Source organism: Pseudochaenichthys georgianus, unplaced genomic scaffold (assembly GCF_902827115.2).
Source record: "Pseudochaenichthys georgianus unplaced genomic scaffold, fPseGeo1.2 scaffold_525_arrow_ctg1, whole genome shotgun sequence".
In the NCBI taxonomy this organism is placed as follows: domain Eukaryota; kingdom Metazoa; phylum Chordata; class Actinopteri; order Perciformes; family Channichthyidae; genus Pseudochaenichthys; species Pseudochaenichthys georgianus.
This window is the reverse complement of record NW_027263086.1, coordinates 15,039-31,293: the sequence shown is the minus strand read 5'-3', so window position 1 is coordinate 31,293 and position 16,255 is coordinate 15,039. Positions and strand designations below refer to the sequence as shown.

Genomic DNA, 16,255 nt, shown 5'->3' with positions numbered 1-16,255 from the left:
CTGTTTTGTCTCCTTGGATACGAGTCCAAACAACTCACAGATTGCACCGGGCGCTGACGTAGGCGCCCTGTGACCATCAGATTTGACGACGCTGATTGGCTGAAATCATGTTTCGGCGGCATAGTGTAGCAACAGTTGGCTTCTGCTGCACTTGCGGCTCTCTCGTCTGGGCGCTGTGCATAGCGCCCAGACGAGAGAGGGTAATGATACACGGGCACGGCCAGGCAGGAAACATGTGACTTATCAGTAACTTTAGACATCGTAACACAATTTTAAACAAGATTTTATTGTAGATTATACATTTGATACCAATTACATGATATTTACCTTGTTTATTAAAAATGAAAAATATATTTTTTAGATATATATATTTTTTTGTAATGTGGGAAGAGGGGGGGCGGCGCCCCTAGCGCCCCTATAGAGAGGCGAAGTCCCTCCCCTTCCGGTGGGACTCATGGGACCTTATTTCGGAAAAAGTTTGTATTGTAAACCAGGTCTGGAAAGAGCAAATAGAGCGAAATGAGGCATGGCTCAAATGCAGGATCTGTTTGGTATTTTGAAAACAGAAACGTATAAATATACCTTATGTCCCTACAATATATCATTTAAATATAGCATGATATGTGTCCTTTAAATAATCATTTCCGTGTCAAAAAAGTCACAGTTTGTCGTAAAACTGTTGAAATATAAGACTATGAAAAATACACAACTAGAAAGACTACAAATCCCAGAGTCCCGGTCCCGCATGCTGGCTCTCAGGAACCGACTGACTCCGCTTGTGTGTGTGCAGCTCTCAACGCGCCCAGACTTGCAGTGATGTTCACCTTGTTTAATTATTTCCGCCTCGTTCTGAAAGAAAGAAGTGAAATGTTCCAACGTGACGGCCGTCTTGGTGTGTGGTGCGAGGCGGGAGATGTAGTTCATTGAGCGGTTTCACACAAAACAAAAGTGTTACTTCACAGTTTTATTTTTTTTACTTGTAAAATGATCTTTTAAATGGACAAACATCATATGTGTAATTCGTGGCACAATCTTCCTCTCTCCATTGACTTCAATGCATAACTTTTCTGAAATAAGGTCCCATGGAGGAAGGGGAGGAGCTTCGCCTCTGACAGACAGTGTAATTATGAAGTTGTTCAAAGAAAGGCACATGGTTGCCCAGTCATCGCAATCCTCTTTCATTTCCTCACAGCACTTCCTTTATTCACTTTGCTTCTTCAACAATAAATACATCTGCCGTCTGCCTACGTACTATATACATGGCGTTTAAAAATATATACTTATTTACAATTATACATACATATTTCTGCATTTACATACATTTCTGATCTTATTGAAGCAACACATTTTTACTTTTGGACGTGTGAGGTAAAACATAGATTGCTTTCCGTGAAAATGTCTTCTTTATAAGATTCTATATTCTACAATATTTACATACAACTATAGTCTGGTTAAAATAAAGCGTCATTCCCTTTCCTTGTTTCCTCTGTTATTTCATCCTTGTCTCTCCTTTCCTTTGTTACCTCTCCTGTTTCCTCCTCTCCTTTCCCTCTATCTATGTATCTATCAAACTTACCTTAGCATCTAATAAGCTATCTGGCTAGCTGTGGCCAAAGCTGTAGCTCTCTTTTTGGATAAGTAATCACATATTGTCAATCGAAATAATCTGAACACACTTTTATAACTTAATAACAGTTCTTTAAAAAGCTTAAGAACAGTTTCTTTGGCAAGCGAAGGTTGATCGAGCTGGCGACGCGATGCAAAGTAATATTAAGTCAACGTGGAAGCGCCAAAGAGCGGACTAGGCATACGGTGAATAGCCTCCTATTCTTGTCTCCTTCCCTCACCTCCTCTCCTCTACCCCGCCTAGGTTAGTGACGGACTGTCCGGTGGTGAGCGACCCCCCCCTCCTCCTCCTCCTCCTCCTCCCCGACAGCTTCCTGAGCAGCGACTCCCTGAAGGTGCGGCACATCAGGAAGTAGATGACGGGGTCGAGGCAGACGTTGATGGCGGAGAGGAAGAGCGTGGCCTCCTTCAGCTGGAACAGCCAGAAGCGGGCGTCCTCACTGAAGCCCGACCCCGCCTTCTGGTTCAAAGTATACGGGACGCGAAGCACGTGGTACGGAACGAAGCAGACGAAAAACACCGCCAGGAGGCTGAAGATGCTGCGTTTGGACTTCCTGCAGGCGTCGCTTTGCTCGCGGCGAACACGTCGATACGAGCTGTACAGATGGCAGGCGATGGAGGCGTAGCAAAAGGACAGCAGGAACAACGTCAGCCAGAAGAGGGCGTTGTTGAAGTAGGCTAGGAAGTGATGCCACTGCAGGCCGAACTTCGTCTTCAGCTCCATGCAGCACCGCGCGTTGGTCTCGGTTGCAGGATTGCTGGTGAAGACCACGTTGGGCAGGACGGAAAGCAGCATGAAGACCCAGGTGAGCAGCGCCAGAACCCGAGCGAAGTCCACGCTCTGCAGGAGGTGCAGCTTGCACCACTTCGACCTGTAGGGAGGGAAAGAAGTATCCTGTAAGAGTCTACAAAGGATGTACTGAAGAAGCGTTGCAAAAGGTTTAAGCTAAAGAAGATGAAGTGGTGGAAAGAATGTAGATTTGGGTGTAATGACACACCTTGGCCTCTGGGTCCATGACAACCTTCAAGACCCAACTCAAAACCCGCCTGTTCAAACTGGCACTTTCTCTATAATCTGTACCCTGTGTCCTTTTGTGTCCTTTTGTGTCCTTCTGTGTCCTTCTGTGTCCTTCTGTAGTCAGTTTCCTGTTGTTTGTCTTGTCTTACCCCGGCTGATGCTTCACTAAATCCACCGTTTTAATTTGTAAGGTAAAATTGTAAATGTAAATTGCAAATCTGTAACCCTGTAAGGTGTCCTTGGGTGTTATGAAAGGCGCCCCCCAAAATAAATGTATTATTATTATTATTATTATTATTATAACACGAATGGTTGTAAATAAAGGAAGTTACCCGCAGGTGGAGGTGTTGGAGGACGTGTGTCGGACGATCTTGACGTAGCGCTCGAGGCTGATGAAGCCCATGAAGACCATGCCCACGTACATGGAGAAGTAGAAGAGCACGGCGGTGTAGCGGCAGGTGACCACGTGCATGCGCCACCCCCCCACCCCCAACTCGGCCGCCACCTTGAAGGGGAAGGTGGAGAGCATGAGGAAGTCGGCCACCACCATGTTCTTCAGGTACACCACCAGCCCCGAGTCGCTCGGCACCCGGAAGAAGATGCAGGCGGCGACTCCGTTCAGGACTCCGCCCACAAGACAGGTGAGCAGGTAGAGCGGAGGCAACACCTTCAGGATGAACACGCTTCTGAAATCTGATTGGTTCCCAGGGAGGTGGGTGGAGTTCTGGAGATCCATGTCTGAAAACACACAGGAAGACACACGTTAGGTTAGACATTGATATATGGGTGGGTAGGTAATACTAATACATTATATCTATGAAGGCGCCTTTCAAGGCTCTCAAGGTCGCCGTACAAGGTACACAAAAAACACAAGATAAAAGTACAAACAGACAATATAGTCAATCAATACAAACAGAAAAACAGGGAACTTGTGATGTGATCAGGGGTGGAAGTAAGATGGATAGATAGAGGGTAGATGGATAGAGAGATAGAGAGATAGATAGATAGATAGATAGCATGGATAGATAGAGCGGATAGATAGATAGATGATAATAGATGGATAGATGGATGGATCAGAGCGATAGAGAGATAGATAGATAGATAGATAGATAGAGAGATAGATAGATAGCTAGATAGATAGATAGTGATAGAGAGTATAGATAGCTAGATAGATAGATAGATAGAAGATAGATAGAATAGGCTACGATAAGCTAGATAGATAGATAGTAGATAGATAGATAGATAGATAGATAGATAGCTAGATAGAGAGATAGATAGATAGATAGATAGATAGAGATAGATAGATAGATAGATAGATGATAGATAGAGGATAGATAGATAGATAGATAGATAGATAGATGGATAGATAGATAGAGATAGATAGATAGATAGATAGATAGATAGATAGATAGATAGATAGATAGATAGATAGATAGATAGATAGATAGTAGATAGATAGATAGAGAGATAGATAGATAGATAGATAGATAGATAGATAGATAGATAGATAGATAGATAGATGAGATAGAAGAGATCGAGAGATGGATACAGTGGGGCAACAAAGTATTTAGTCAGCCACCAATTGTGCAGGTTCTCCCACTTAAAAGATGAGAGGTCTGTAATGATCATCCTAGGTTCACTTCAACTATGAGAGACAGAATGGGGGAAAGAATCCAGGAAATCACATTGTAGGATTTGTAATGAATGAATTGGTAAATAAGTATTTGGTCTCCTCCAAACAAACAAGATGTCTGGCTCTCACAGACCTGTACCTTCTCCTCTCAGAGCCTCCTCTGTCCTCCACTCGTTAACTGTATCAATGGAACCTGTTTGAACTCGTTATCAGAATAAAAGACACCTGTCCACAACCTCAAACAGTCACACTCCAAACTCCACTATGGCCAAGACCAAAGAGCTGTCAAAGGACTCCAGAAACACAATGGTAGACCTGCACCAGGCTGGGAAGACTGAATATGCAACAAGTAAGCAGCTTGGTGTGAAGAAATCAACTGTGGGAGCAATTATTAGAAAATGGAAGACATACAAGACCACTGAAAATCTCCCTCGATCTGGGGCTCCACGCAAGATCTCACCCCGTGGGGTCAAAGTGATCACAAGACCGGTGAGCAAAGATCCAGAACCACACGGGGGACCGAGTCCATGACCTGCAGAGAGCTGGGACCAGAGTAACAAAGGCTACCATCAGTAACACACGACGCCGCCAGGGACTCAAACCCTGCAGTGCCAGACGTGTCCCCCTGCTTAAGCCAGGACACGTCCAGGCCCGTCTGAAGTGTGCTAGAGAGCCTTTAGATGATCCAGAAGAGGATTGGGAGAATGTCATCTGGTCAGATGAAACCAAAATAGAACTGTTTGGTAAAAATTCAACGTGTTTGGAGGAGAAAGAATGCTGAGTCCAAAGACCACCTGCTGTGAAACATGGGGCTGGGACCATCATGCTTTGGGGCTTTCTGCAAAGGGACCAGGACGACTGATCCGTGTGAAGGAAAGAATGAATGGGGCCATGTATCGTGAGATTTTGAGTGACAACCTCCTTCCATCAGCAAGGGCATTGAAGATGAAACGTGGCGGGGTCTTTCAGCATGACGATGATCCCAAACACACCGCCCGGGCAACGGAGGAGTGGCTTCGTAAGAGGCATTTCAAGGTCCTGGAGTGGCCTAGCCAGTCTCCAGATCTCAACCCCATAGGAAATCTTTGGAGGGAGTTGAAAGTCCGTGTTGCCCAGCGACAGCCCCAAAGCATCACTGCTCTAGAGGAGGTCTGCATGGAGGAATGGGCCAACATGCCAGCAACAGGGAACACCTCGTGGAGACTACAGAAAACGTTTGACCTCTGTCGTTGCCAACAAAGGGTAAATAACAAAGTATTGAGATGAACTTTTGTTATTGACCAAATACTTATTTTCCACCATCATTTGCAAATAAATTCTTTAAAAATCCTACAATGTGATTTCCTGGATTCTTTCCCCCATTCTGTCTCTCATCGTTGAAGTGAACCTAGGATGAACATTACAGGCCTCTCATCTTTTTAAGTGGGAGAACCTGCACAATTGGTGGCTGACTAAATACTTTTTTGCCCCACTGTATATAGATAGATAGATAGATGGATAGATGGATGGATGGATGGATAGATAGAGAGAGAGAGAGATAGATAGATAGGTAGGTAGATAGATAGATGGATGGATAGATGGATGGATGGATAGATAGATTGAGAGATAGAGAGATAGATAGGTAGGTAGGTAGGTAGGTAGATAGATGGATGGATGGATAGATAGATAGAGAGAGGGAGAGAGAGATAGATAGGTAGGTAGGTAGATAGATGGATGGACAGAGAGATGGATAGATAGATAGATAGATGGATAGATGGATAGATAGGTAGGTAGATGGATGGATGGATGGATAGATAGATGGATAGATAGAGATATAGATGGATGGATGGATAGGTGGATGGATAGATAGAGAGATAGATAGATGGGATGGATAGATGGATGGATAGATAGATAGATAGATGGATAGCTGGATGGATAGATAGATAGATAGATAGATAGATGGATAGATGGATAGATAGGTAGGTAGATGGATGGATGGATGGATAGATAGATTGAACGTACAATCCTCTCCTTGTCTCGTCTTCTCGTCTCTATCCTTTCTCCTATATTATCACTCTTTTTGTTCTTGTTCCTCTCCTTTTCTCAATCTCTCTTCTGCCTGATCTCTTGCTTCCTCACATCATTGATGTATTCTGTTAAATGTTCCCTCAGGATCAGAGAGAGGCTGTATACTCCCTTCACCTGTACACACAAATACCCTGTGTGTTGAGTCAAGGCGTTCAAACTAGAAGGTTGCATTGAATGACTGACTACCAGTAAATATACTAAAACGATTCACCATCGATCTGTGAGTAGAATCAGACTCTCTGCTCCCTGCTCCTTTCCAGCATCGGCTACAGAAGAGAAATGCTTGAACTCTACATGTTGAGTGGATTACATCTATATTAATACACCCGAACAAAGCCGAGTGACAGAGGTGTGTTTCATTGAACTCCTCACAGAAGCCTTTTAAGTCCCTGAGCTGCACAGCGCTGTGTTTACACGGGACACGTGTACTAATAAAACCCTGCTGCGAACACACACACTTCCTTCCTCACAACACAACACAACACACACACACGCACACGCGCGCACACACACACACACACGCACACACTCGTCCTTCCTCGTGTCAACCGGATGTGGAACTTGCGACTGCTTCCACAAAATAATTCTCTTTTTAGGTTTGTTATTACAGACAACTCCTTCAGCCCTTGATCACTTTGAGGCTTCTGTATGTGTGTGTGTGTGTGTGTGTGTGTGTGTGTGTGTGGTGTGTGTGTGTGTGTGTGTGTGGTGTGTGTGTGTGTGTTCGTGTCTCTAAAGCCGTGATGTTTCATGACTTCCTGTGTTTACTTTGAGCTCATTATTCAACATGGAGCATGAATCCACGGATCATAACATTTATAAAAGCGCTCTGTACTGAAGCAGCTGCTCTTCATGCAGCGATCCCATCAGAAGGCAACACAGATTCATTTCACAAGACAAGGGCTGAGCTCCATGAAGCATGCATGGCTCCCATGAGCACCGTTTGGTAATAAAAAGGCTTTTCCTCACTTGCCCAAACGTTTAAATTCGTCAGTAAATGTAGGGTTATTTCCACAATATAAAATCAACAAAGATGATGTTTGGGGAGAGGCAGGAACCCAAAGAGAGAAGACACTAAATATCACTGATATCTCAATTGTGATGGCAAACAATCAATAATGTGATCGGATGATGTCGGTGCCATTTGTGTAGCTTCTCGGATGCATGCTAACAATGTTGAACATGGACGTTTAATATTCTGGGATGCTTCAATGGAGCCAAATAAAACATTTCCATGTCTTTATGGAAATATCACAATGAATAAATGGTGGTATTAAATCATCTTCATGTCAAAGCATGTCGGGAAGGGATGTGGAGAAAGCTGACTTTTCAAAATGAAACAGATCACTTTAATTAATTGTGCTTGTTGACTTTTTGTGATTTTTTGTTGATTTCTTTTTATGATTTTCTTCAGTTCACTTTTGTCTATAATTTATTTTTATTTATTTCACTTTTTAAAATAATTTTGTTGTGTGTTTATGTTTTTTAATGTTTTAAAACCAATATATCAATATATTTGTGTGTTAAATGTCTAAGTCTTTTTTGAGTAATTCACTGACTATTTTTAAATGTTTTAATATTTTGTATTTCTTAATTTAAAAAAAAAATGTATCAGTGTATTTTAAACCTTTTTGGTTACAAACAAATATTTTAGTGCTTTTTTTTAATGTTTGAGTGTTTCGTGAAATGCTGTGTTAATATAGATGAGAGTAACACCTAAGTCACTTCCTGGTGAAAATTACGGCCCGCCCACTTTTGGGGGAAAACAAAGCTGTTACAAATTCTGAAGTTTTTGCCAATACGATCAAAAATGTTTGAAAACCGTGGATTTTATGATCTTCACCCGATTACGATGGCCGGACAGGCAAACAATTCAACCCGGTATCACGGCAAGACGTGAACATGTGACGATTTTACCACGCTGGGAGACGTGAAGATGTCACGATTTCGTCCCTTCAAACGTGACAGTTACACGGTATTGTTAACCAGTGGAGAAATACCCGGAAATGCCAAGCAAATGCTCCCCGACGGCCGGTTGTTATTGTCAATATTAATATAATAATGATTTATTTTGTAATAGTCACACTCGATTACGCCGATGTTCTTGTTGCCCCAGCTGGTCGACTCCTCTTTGAGCAGAAACAAAGGCTACATTAATGTATTAAATCGATGTTAATCCATGCGTGTGGATGTGGAATTAACGGACGTGACGTTGTGCGATTGCGTTGCCAGGCAACAGCTTCGGTTCATGTTAATTTACCGTAGTTTATAGAAGGCCTCACAAAATACTTTAATGCAAATTTAAATTTAAGTGTGAATGAATGTGTGTATAACAAAATATATCTGTGATAAACGAAACCGGAAACAGATGTAGACAAGATCTTCAGCTCGATGATTGGATGGTTTGGCCGCAATGCATGCTGGGATTTGGTGTTTATGTGATGTGAAATCTGAAAACATTTTTAAAAAATAAAATAATACTTTATTCCGAGTGTGCTTGCTTTTCTCTTTGAAAGTCATCACATAACGGCATTGTAATACACGGTTCGGCTGCATTAAATATTACATATCTGCCGTAGTTCTCTATTTATAGAGCCCTGATGAGAAGACTTCGAGACAAACATGAAGAACTGCCGCCAACACTGAAAACGTGACGTGGATCATAAATATATCAGCCATTAAACAACATCTTACATTTCTTTTCACACAATGCGTCTCCTTGCAGTATCAACACTAATTCGGCTGACTTTTATATTTGATCCAATTGGTAGATAGGCTGTATTTACACCATAACGGTGCACAGCTGATATAAAGGGACACCTAGTGGCTAAAGCATGTTATTGAATTGAATTATTTGTATTATTAGATATTAATAGGAGGACAGAGAAGACCTGTCTGCTGCCCCAGAACGCCTCGCTGGACATTTATCTTTCTCCATTGTTTACTTCCTGGGTTCTGTGACGTAACGTAACGTAGGAGCCGTTACGCTTGGACCAATCCGCGGACTTCCTCACACACACACACTCGGCGGGACGTTGTGAGGCTCGCTGGTGTGGTGCTGGGCACACACACAAACTCCCAGCCAGGCTGCGGGTGTGTGTGTGTTTCGGGCTGGGTTTCGCTGTCTCGCAGACGGCCACTGGGCTCACTGGGAGGGGGGGGGCGGAGCTCCAACAAGCCGTGTAGGACAGAGAGAGAATACACAGACTCTGCAGAGATGCTGTGAGAAACCAATGTGAGTTTGGAACATTGCACGATATACATTTATTCTAGTCGACCTCAACAATGGAAATATGATCAGTAGAGATGGACACGGGACCTTTAAAAAAGAGTTCCGTGTTTCTGAACTTCCTCTCAGAAGAAAGGACAGTAAAAGAAGAGCTCTGTGGCTTCAGGCTCGATCGCCATTCAAATGACAGCGTTGGTTTCCCCAAAGGTGGGCGGGGCCGTAGTTTTCGCCCGGAAGTGCCGTAGGTGTTGCTCTCATCTATGCACATCGACCGCCTACTGCTATATTTAACCAAATATCGAGCCGGCTCGTCGATTTCTAATGATTTAATGTGATTGTTCGCCTGTCTGGCCATCGCGACCGGGCTCTCTGACGATCAGACAATCCACGGGTTTCTAAAACTTCAGAACTTGTATTGACCGCCATTCAGATGACAGCTTTGTTTTCCCTCAAAAGTGGGCGGGGCCGTAATTTTCGTCCGGAAGTGACGCATGTGTTACTCTCATGTATGCCGTCCGTGGTTTTGACCTTCAGGGCCACCGTACGTGAGAATCAGGAATATTAATAGACAGCTGAGGAATTTCCAAACCGTCTCTTTGTTCCTTTATTCAAAGCTCGTGTTTTCTGATGGAGCAGAGAGCTGCTGACGGGCGGCAGAAGCACTTCCTGTTTCCTCGGCCCTGGAGACCGGGAGCGACGCTCATCAGGTGTGTGAGTGTGTGGTGTGTGTGTGTGTGTGTGTGTGTGTGTGTGTGTGTGTGTGTGTGTGTGTGTGTGTGTGTGTGTGTGTGTGTGTGTGTGTGTCTTTTAGCTGGAAACTCATCCAGAAATCACAGCTGTGACTGGAAGTTTCAGAATGAATGTGAAATGAAAACATATTTAAGGGTCAGCAGACGTCTTAAAGTAACACAAGTGAAAGTACTTATTGTGCAGAATATAATATAATAATATATCTTAGTGTGTATAATATGTAGAGAATGTATTTCTTATGTGTCTTTGTATCATTTGTTGACCACCTTTATAATGTTGATATTTATATATATTAACAATTCTTTCTTACCTTCAGCGTGACACATGTATACAATATCTGTCTGTCAGTATATCTGTGTGTGTGTGTGTGTGTGTGTGTGGTGTGTGTGTGTGTGTGTGTGTGTGTGTGTGTGTGTGTGTGTGTGTGTGTGTGTGTGTGTGTGTGTGGGTGTGTGGTGTGTGTGTGTGTGTGTGTGTGGTGTGTGTGTGTGTGTGAGTGTGTGGTGTGTGTGTATGTATATGTGTGTGTATTTGTGTGTATATATGTGTGTGTGTGTGTGTGTGTGTGTGTGTGTGTGTGTGTGTATGTGTGTGTGTTTATATATGTGTGTGTGTGTGTGTGTGTGTGGTGTGTGTGTGTGTGTGTGTGTGTGTGGTGTGTGTGTGTGTGTGTGTGTGTGTGTGTGGTGTGTATGTGTATGTGTGTGTGTGTGTGTGTGTGTGTGTGTGTGTGTGTGTGTGTGTGTGTGTGTGTGTGTGTGTGTGTGTGTGTGTGTGTGTGTGTGTGTGTGTGTGTGTGGTTGTGTGTGTGTGTGTGTGTGTGTGTGTGTGTGTGTGTGTGTGTGTGTGTGTGTGTGTGTGTGTGTGTCTGTGTCTGTGTGTGTGTGTGTGTGTGTGTGTGTGTGTGTGTGTGTGTGTGTGTGTGTGTGTGTGTGTGTGTGTGAAATGAAAACATGTTTAGGGTCAGCAGACGTCTTTAAAGTACCAAAAGTAAAAGTACTCATTGCGCAGAGTCACATATATCTTAGTGTGTATAATATGTAGAGAATGTATTTCTTATTTGTGTTTTGAATTATTTGTTGAATATTTTACTCGATGTTCACACATTTGTGTTCATATCTGATACAACGTGTGGATTGTGTGGCCTGGTTCTTCTCCCTCTCGCTCCCGGGTGTGGCCTGTAGAATAAACCCTATAGATTTGAAGATTTTAAAGGTGTAGTATTTGAGATATATTACCCATAGTATTTGTATATATTACCCATAGTATTTAAGATATATCTGATCAATATTTATTTAGGGTTCTTTTATAGATATTTAACACATTGCAGTTTGATATTATTTAGATGTTTGGACAGGTGGAGCTCACTTGAAGTGTTTTATGATTTTGTTTTAATTAACATTTGTGCTTTGCTTGAGTATTTCTACTTCCTGTTTATATTTCATCTCAGAAGCAACTTCTCTTTTTGTTGAGATAATAAATATTTTCTTCTTGTGGTAATGATCATCTTCCGGGAGAGTGTGTGTGTGTGTGTGTGTGTGTGTGTGTGTGTGTGTGTGTGTGTGTGTGTGTGTGTGTGTGTGTGTGTGTGTGTGTGGGTGTGTGTGTGTGTGTGTGTGTGTGTGTGTGTGTGTGTGTGTGTGTGTGTGTGTGTGTGTGGGTGTGGGGGGGCGAGGTGTTACTTCTTTCTGCATTAGCTGTGCTTCCTCTTGCCTTTCCAGTGTTGCCGTTAGGTCTCTCGCGTTCAGGTTGTTACTAAATATCTGACATCAGGACGAAGGAGATAAAACATAAACGTGAGGTCATCAAAATATAAAATGTTTCTTTAACTTTAATTACTTTAACATGGCTTTGAAGCTGTTCCAGAGCACAGCGGAGCAGCGCTGCATGTGGACTGTGTCCTTGAGCGAGACCCTAAATAACTCCCACTCTGTCCACAGTAGTCCATGTACGGATGGCCCGTCTGAAATGTGTCGCGTAACGAAGCTTTTGTAAAAGCGCTAAAGTATCACAGCCTCGTAGAGATGTGGAAGGACAGCAGGCTGCCTCCACCTCTCGCGCAGCAGGACGTGCAGCCCGTCCCCTGCTGGCGGGCTGCCTCGGACAGATGTGTGGTGTGAACACAGATGTTGAGTAAAAGCAGTTTGCACTCACCGGAGGAACGGGCGCTCCTTCAGGACGAGACGAGACTCAGAGAGGAGTCTGTTGAAGTGAGACTCCTCAGCTCTGCAGCCTCTGAGGACAATTCCTCCCTCCCTCTCTGATCGCCTCTCTCTCTGATAGCCTCTCTCTCTCTCTGATCGCCCCTCCCTCTCCGTCTCCCTTTCAAATACGAATACAAAGATGCTTTATGAGCATGAGCACATTTTAAACATAGTATTGCCAAAGCATTAAGGCGTTATAACATTATTATAGACCTATCATGCAAAACGCACTTTGTGCTTCTCTACATCACCATGTGTCCCCGGTGTGTCGGGGAACTCACGCAGCGTCAGGAAATAAAACCCTCTCTCTTTTCCTCCGTACCCAAATCTCTAAAAACGGGGAACAACGGAGCTGATCCAGATTTGCGTCCGATATGACGTAACATCTGAAATGTGGACCCACGGGCCAATCAGAAACGTTGCTATCAGAAACAATGGCCGACTGTTTTGGACGTAATATGGTCGGTGTTTACATTAGCATGCTAACACTCAGAGCTAACCTGTACTGGAGAGCATGTGTGTGAAGAAGCAGGAAGTAGAAAGGAACTCACCTTGTGGTGTAACCGGGAGAGAGGAAGCCTTTGAGCTCCAGACTGTTTCAGATCCTTGATAATCCATGATATGGAGTTTCATCACGGCAGCATCTAGTTTAGACGGTAGCTGCCGGGTCCCGCATGAGCCGACATAAGCTCCGCCCCCTCTTATATATTTGTTTCACTTTTTAAAAAAATAAGCTTTTTTAAATGTATTTAGCTTTTATTTATCCAGGTGAAATCTCATTGAGACACAGGGTCTCAAGAGAGACCTGTTTGTACCCAGAATCAGCACTTTGGAAACAGGAAGTGGAACAGAGGGACATGAGGCGTGGCTAGAATGATCTGTTTGGTGTTTGGACCAAAACACTTCATAGACATGTTTTTCATATATATATTTATATATCTGAGACCTGCTATTGCCTAAAGATAGCATGATAGGTGAGCTTTAAGATGATCTGTGGAGACGCATCAATCTGTCACACTTTAGAAACAGGCTGATTTCACGAAAACCAAGCAATTCAAACTATTATTATTATTAAAAAGGTAAACAATAAGGCTCCTCTACGTCAATACATGTAAGAGCTGCAGCATTTTCTCAACAATGTATAATTAAAAATGTTCATCTTCCTCAGACGTCACTCATTGGCTGACAGCCCAACGATGATTTGGACTTTATTGATCCCCAGAAACACGAGCCTCAGCTTTGTGTTTATATCCTACATTGGATTTTTAAGCATATCGTGCTTCTCCGAACACAGGAGGGCGCTGTCACAAATACAGACGGCTCATTTGTGTTCTCCCCAAATATATTGAGGCTGAACCTGAACTTCGGGCTTGGGGGCCCCCTAGTGGCCGTGGGGGCCCCCTAGTGGCCGCGGGGGCATCCGCACAGTCCGCCTATAGAACCGGCCCTGGATAACCCTCTTGAGATGAACGCTCTCGTTTTCAAATGGACCCTAACAGCAAGACAGTACAAAACAAACAAACCCAAATCAAGTCACAATACAAAGACAACAAGTAAACATTAAACATAAATGTAAACAACACATGTCACAACAGAACAAATACTGTATATGCCAACAACGTGCACATCCCTTATGTCAGATAGACTGTCTTTACTATCCACTTTTATAACGTTGATATTTATATTAACCATTATTAGTGAAACAGAACTCTCTGCGTCCCCCGAGTCACTTTGAGCTGCATCATATATATCTTATCATGTATGTATAATATGTCATTTCTTATGTGTCTTTGTATAATTTATTGAATACTTATTTTTGCATATTTTAGTAGATTTGTACACGTTTTTGTTAATATTTTACTGATATGTTTTATGAATGTGAAAACACAGATTTAATGTTTCACTTTAAATATGTTACAGCGTTTAGGGTCAGCAGACATCTTAAAAGTACTAAAAGTAAATGTACTTATTGTGCAGAATCTAATATAAAGGGAGGTCAGGTACTCTTTAAAGCAGCTGCTAGCTATGGGTACTTTTTACTGAAGTACACTTCAAAGCCTCTTTACTTTCACTTGAGTAAAGAAGTTTAGTCAGTACTTCTACTTTCACCAGAGTACTTTTAAACACGAGTATCTGTACTTCTACTTTTACTCAAGTAGAAGATCTGAGTACTTCTACTGAGTACTTCTACTTTTACTCAAGTAGAAGATCTGAGTACTTCTACTTTGACTTGAGTAGCATGTTTGTTCTAAATGTCTTTGTTCTTAGATCTGGTCGTGTTGTCATCCACTTTCTTTCCGTTGTATCTGTACTTCTACTTGAGTAAAGGATGTGTGAACTTTTGACATCTCTGCAGAACTATCTGATGATCTATCTTTCTCTCTTTTGGGTGTCGTCTTTCGGACTCCTCTTCCTCCCCAGAATAAAGCAGGAGAAACACACTTATCCTTGAAAAGTGAAAGTACAAAAATATACTTAAGGAAGTGTTATGACGTTGGCCTCAACAGAAACACCAGGAGAGACGCTCAAAGTTTCCAATAATCTCGGCTCTTTATTCGGCAACACCAAAACCAGCAGCTGGTGGACGAGGGGAGAGGATCCCGGTGAGTCCCTCCGCAGCATGCTTGGAGAGAGTCATGACGGGCGGGTGACTCCGGGCAGCTGGGCTTGAGTAGCACCTCCGGCCAGGTGTCCCTGATCGCTGATTGGCCTCTTCAGCTCCCCCCCATCGCAGGACCTGCAGCACGCACACACTCCCAGGCCCAGGCTCTGGGGCCCAGGCTCTGGGGCACAGGCTCTGGGGCCCAGGCTCTGGGGCCCAGGCTCTGGGGCCCAGGCTCTGGGGCCCAGGCTCTGGGGCACAGGCTCTGGGGCCCAGGCTCTGGGGCCCAGGCTCTGGGGCCCAGGCTCTGGGGCCCAGGCTCTGGGGCACAGGCTCTGGGGCCGCACAGAAGCAAGAAATAAAGTCCTCTTTTTGCAGGATTTCAGAACAATACAGACTTCAACACACAACACCTCCAGAGAAATGATGTATGCACATGTGCAGGGAAGTAGAGTGTGTTATGCACCTGTCATGGGAGAGAGGTACACGACATGCAAACTACACACACTAACATGCGTCTGTGTTGGTGCAGAGTCTCCTCAGAATGAAAGCACCCGGCTACTCCCACATAAAGACAGAAGCATATTTAACAACATGAAGAACAACATCAGGTACACACACACACACACACACACACACACACACACACACACACACACACACACACACACACACACACACACACACACACACACACACACACACACACACACACACACACACACTCTCACACACACACACACACACACAGATATAGTATTCAACAAATTATACAAAGACACATAAGAATTTACATTCTCTACATATTATACATACATAATAAGATACATTATGATTCTGCACAATAAGTACTTTCACTTGTGTTACTTTAAGACGTCTGCTGACCCTAAATGTGTTTTCATTTCACATTCATTCTGAAACTTCCAGTCACAGCTGTGATTTCTGGATGAGTTTCCAGCTGAAAGTGACTCGGGTGACTCAGAGAGTTCTGTTTCACTAATAATGTGTTCATTTATAAAAATATCAACATTATGAAAGTGGATAGTTATAGAGCATCTTTAAAATAGACAATATAAAATATAAAGACATCTGTTATAATGATAAGAATAATGATCACGCACCAAAC

General features: G+C 43.2%; 1 protein-coding gene across 2 annotated transcripts; it reads right to left on the bottom strand.

The window, feature by feature from the left end:
• Nucleotides 1-944: 944 nt before the first annotated feature.
• LOC117443041 (P2Y purinoceptor 14) lies at nt 945-12,577 on the bottom strand. Of its 2 annotated transcripts, none has more exons than XM_034078986.2 (3): nt 12,478-12,577; nt 2,977-3,382; nt 945-2,498 (listed from the first exon to the last, which is right to left on the bottom strand). In XM_034078986.2, the coding sequence occupies exons 2-3, from the start codon at nt 3,378-3,380 to the stop codon at nt 1,844-1,846; spliced, it is 1,059 nt and encodes a 352-aa protein (XP_033934877.1). In that variant the 5' UTR covers nt 3,381-3,382; nt 12,478-12,577; the 3' UTR covers nt 945-1,843. The 2 variants fall into 2 exon arrangements, with proteins under 2 accessions (XP_033934877.1, XP_033934878.1); XM_034078987.2 differs by lacking the exon at nt 12,478-12,577 and adding an exon at nt 12,006-12,087.
• Nucleotides 12,578-16,255: the final 3,678 nt, after the last annotated feature.